The sequence below is a fragment of the Mastomys coucha genome, unplaced genomic scaffold, assembly GCF_008632895.1.
Source record: "Mastomys coucha isolate ucsf_1 unplaced genomic scaffold, UCSF_Mcou_1 pScaffold5, whole genome shotgun sequence".
Classification (NCBI taxonomy): Eukaryota; Metazoa; Chordata; class Mammalia; order Rodentia; family Muridae; genus Mastomys; species Mastomys coucha.
The window spans coordinates 98,240,239-98,244,655 of record NW_022196911.1 but is presented as its reverse complement, the minus strand read 5'-3'; the positions used below and the strand labels follow the sequence as shown (position 1 = coordinate 98,244,655).

Sequence of the window (4,417 nt, the reverse complement as noted above, 5' to 3'; positions counted from 1 at the left end):
GACAAGCATTTGTGATTTAATCAAGGCCTCCTGAAGAATTTTGAGACCCACATGAGTGGCAGATCAGGCAGGCTTAGATGCTGTGTTAGGCAATGAGTCTCAAGGCAGCACAGAGGCCGTGGAAACTGGCCTGTCCTTAAGGTTACCGTAAGTAGAGCCCCAGAAGACAATCCCAGCCCCATCCCCAGGCTGATCATTCCAGCCCCATCCCCAGGCTGATCATCCCAGCCCCATCCCCAAGCTGATCATTGAAGGCCATCTGGTTTGACTTTGGAGCAGAGTCCTCAGCTGGCTTCACTCTTTCTGTGTTTGTTCTGCTCTGGTGCCCCTCAGCAGATATGATGCAGCTTCCTCCCCTCAGCTGCCTGGGGTCACCCCCAGCAGGCATGGCTTTTGGTTCATCCTGGCTGTTCCAGGATTTACAGGGCCTGTGATGGTGGGTCAGCTGCCTGGGTCAGAAGCTGGCTTGCAAAAAGAGTCCGGCAGCCCCTTAGCATGATTGACTAGTTCATAGGAGTCCCGGATGTCGGCCAGTCCAAACCAGAAGAAGATCCACTGCTTGTTGGAGAAGCTGCCGTCGCTATGCTTGAAGTACCTGGATGTGGAAGCAAAGGAGCCATCTTTGGAACATGGCTGCTACCCACTGCTCACTCTGGCTTTTCAGGATAGTGCGTACAACAGGATGCCCCACTAGGACCAGATGTCCTGTGATTTTATTCTAGGAGTAGCATCCAGAGTGGCTCATGAAGCCTATATTGCCATTTCTCCAAACAGCAGCTCAAGTTCAGGCAAGTTAGGTAATTTGCCAGGATCTCCCAGCTAGGAAGGTGAGATTAGGGACACCCCTGCTTAGCCTCCCACCCCCTTCTGCCTGGTGTATCGAAGAAGGAGCTGGTCCTTTGTCACTTTTAGTGAGTGGGGGCTGAGGGTGTGGCTGCTGTTAGAGACACAGCCTAGAGCTAGGAGCTTGGCAACCAAGCCTGAGAAGAGCTGGGTCAAAGTTTGTCAGAATCCTAGTTGGATGCCACTTGCTTCACAGAAGGCAGAAATGTGGGATTGAAGAATGTCTCTAGGCAACCTTGACTCTAGAGAAGTTTTTTTTTGTTTGTTTGTTTTGTTTTGTTTTTTTTGGACAGGGTTTCTCTGTGTAGCCCCGGCTGTCCAGGACTAGCTTTGTAGATTAGGCAGGCCTTGAACTCACAAAGATCCACTTGCCTCTGCCTCAAGAGCGCTTTTCTTGATAGTGAAAGGAGGGAATGCCCAGCTACGCTGTTGGTGAAGCCCGGGGCATGGCTGGCTGGGGCATGGCTGGCTGGGGCATGGCTGGCTGGGCTTACCAGGGATTGATAGGGTTGGTGACCCTTGAGCGCCAGAATAATGTTTGCAGATCTCTCCGAAGGCATTCCCACAGCATCTGTCCAGATCCCTGGCCCTGGCGGCTGGAGCTCACCACGAATTTGTCCAGATATGGGGTGCCCCCTAGAACAGGCTCCACTGTCAGAATGGCTGCCGCATTGTACCTGGCACAGCGGGAGAGAGGCAGGTTAGGACCTCTCCTTGCCCCTCAGGGCCTTGGGTCCTGCTCTCTGGGGCCCGGAGGCTCACCCCTCAGAGACATAAATCGAGTGCAACCGAGGGCGCAGGGAATCCAGATAGTCTTCTCGGAGTTTCTTGCCGAAGCTGGCGTTGACTAGGTTCACTAGGCGACCCTGGTCCAGGCTGTCCAGGCTGCGCACTCGCAACATCCGCTCAGCATTTTTAAACAGGGTGCCACAACCTGGGGAAGGTTGGAGAGATTGGGGAGACTGAGCCAGAGTCAGATCCACCGCTAGGTGCGCTTTCCGCCCATCCCCCTAGTTCTCAAGTTCCTTACGCCAGTCCCCACTGTCTGAGTTCTCTTGCCTCCCTCGGGTTTCCACAGCATCGGGAAGCCATTGGTGCGACCTCTCCCGACAGAGGTGGGGGTGGGGGTGGGGGCGGGCACTCCTGCTGGCCCTCAGCCAGGCCCTGCCGGTGCTCACCCTAGGGACTCAGCCCAGCCCACCTTCTCCCAGATCTCACCCTTGTTGCTAAAGAGTTCCGTGAGCAGCGTGCTAGCGGCTGTAATGACTGCGGAGGAGTAGTGGGGCAGGCGGCTGAGTACGTCCACGATGAGCCGAATCTGCTGCCGCTCTTTGATGCTCAGCCACTCAGCGTTGGTAACAAGGTCAAGGTCGGCGGGCAGGTTCACATTGCTCAGGATCTAGTCCCAGGAAGAAGATGAGCCTCCAGCGGATACCGAACTGGGCCCAGCCCTATGGACCTCACTGTGACCACATAACTTTTATCTCCTCTGCTTGGAAGCGCTCAGATCTGGGCACTGAGGTGCAAACCCCCCCTCTACGATCTTCCGTTAGCTCTTCCTACTCTATTGGCTTAAGAGTAACTGTATCCTGCTATGGAATCATGCAGGGGACACAGGGCAGAGGACTCCGTCTTGCCTAGTGTCGTGAGGTGGCACAGGAGAGGGACGCACCTTCTGACTGGTATTCCGCAGGCCGCCTGAATTATTGAGGAAGATGATTTTGGTGGGCCTCAGAGCCTTGGCCAGAGACGCAGTCACCTCCAGCGAGTCAAGAAGCACAGAACGGCGCGCAGCCGTTTCCCCAATGGGGCACAGGATCGGGATGCTGTTGGACTCTAGACACCACTGCAATAGGTCTGTCTCCACCGCGACGATGCCACCATAGCTGTGGGCCAGATGTGGTGCTCGAGCGGGACCAGGGCAGGGCCAGCAGAGTGGTCCGCCCGCTCTGAGGATGCTGGGGCGGGCTGGGCTGACACTAACCTGGCGTGGGGAGCTGGCTCCGCAGCGCTCAGCACTGATCCGCCGCCAAAAAAGGGCACAGCAGTAGCCGCGTTATGCCTTAGTTCATCCACCAGCACCTTGCAGCTCTGTGCAAGCTGTGCCTTAGCTTCCCAGAAGGAGAGACAACCTGAAGGTGCCGTGGGGGCCGGCAGCCCCAGGACCACCAGCGGCTTCATGTCCATGCGTTGCAGGAAGGCTAGGGCGAAAGCTAGGCGGGATACCGCCTGCGGGCACCGGAACACCTCCTCATCTACCTGTTCAGGGGTGGACATTCAGGGGGCACGACATTGACTCTAAGCCGCTTGTCCCTACTCGGCCTTTAGGACCCTCAGTGACCACATTCTACTCAGGGGCCATTGGGCCCCACTTTTGGCCAACTGCTCCGCCCTTTGCCCGTTGGGTCTTAGCCACCCCCTTATCTAGCACTAATGTTCCTCCCTCGGCTCCTCCCAGCGGCCTTGGACTCTGGGACACCTTGGGGGGAGGGGTGGTGCGACAGCTCAGCCGACTGAACCCCTAACTGCGTCCACGGTGAGAGACCTTTCTCAGACATCACTTCTGGAGGACTGGGCTTCCCAGCCTCCGCGTTACCACCAGGCGCGGTTTCCGTCGCCTCACGGCTTTCGCCATCCACAGCACTAACTCAGCCCCTCTGCTCTCCAGATTCACCGGCAGGCTTTCCGAGACCTGCTACGTGCTATTGAACAGTCGCCATCTCCTTGCAGTGACACGACGACACCGGGATCGGCTTACCTCCATGACGGCGAAGGGCTTGTCGTCCGAATGGTAGCAGGTCTGGAATTGTGTGAGCCAGTGGCGTGCTTCCCCCGGGCTGGCACCACACTGGTTCAGGAAGGCTTGGATGTCCCGCTGCACCAGTGATCTGCCGGCCGTAGGCGCCGGGGATTCGAGGGGCGTTGGGGATTCGAGGGGCGTTGGAAAAGGTGTCCACGACGGCTCCTCGACGGCAGGAGACTGGACACGACCCTTGGCGCCCTCAGCGTCCTCTGCGTGAGCCCTGGCAGTGCTGAGCCTGCGTCCCGGGCTGGCGCTCCTTGCCCCGCGTCGCCGCGCGCTGCCACTCAGTCTCCGTGAGCCCCCAGGACCTCCCGGGCTGCGCAGCCTTCTGGCCGCCGCAGCAGACCGCAGGGCTGTGGCCACCCACGCCGTCGCCATGACGACAACCAAACCCACTCGTCCCCCCTACCTACAGGTGACTGTCGGTCTGGAGCGCACAGCACTAGGGGTTCTTAACTTGCCGCTGAGCTGGGCTGGATCAGACTCGGGGCGGGGCGAGATAGGAGGCCCGGAGTGGCTTCTGGGTGCGTTTGGGGTGTGGCAAGTCACAGGCCAGAGGGCGGAGCCTCTAGACTTATTCCGCCCCTTGTGTGTGAGGGTACTGGAACCATTAGCGAGGGTCACGAAGGTCAGATTTACAGTGGTGGAGCTCTTTGATTTGCTACCAAAATGCTAGATCTAAAAAGTGCTCAGATGTCCCAGGTGTGTGTGCGAATTCGCAGGGTCGTGTGAGTGACTTGAGCTGGAAGAAGGAGTCTAGGAAAGCTGAAC

The 4,417-nt window shown here is 57.9% G+C and overlaps 1 protein-coding gene across 1 annotated transcript; it reads right to left on the bottom strand.

The window, feature by feature from the left end:
* Nags (N-acetylglutamate synthase) lies at positions 1-4,118 on the bottom strand. The gene is made up of 7 exons (XM_031351912.1): positions 3,602-4,118; positions 2,828-3,102; positions 2,516-2,729; positions 2,062-2,242; positions 1,606-1,777; positions 1,338-1,520; positions 1-595 (listed from the first exon to the last, which is right to left on the bottom strand). Exons 1-7 carry the CDS (start codon positions 4,022-4,024, stop codon positions 442-444), a joined length of 1,602 nt encoding a protein of 533 aa, XP_031207772.1. The 5' UTR covers positions 4,025-4,118; the 3' UTR covers positions 1-441.
* Between the last annotated feature and the right edge of the window lie 299 nt (positions 4,119-4,417).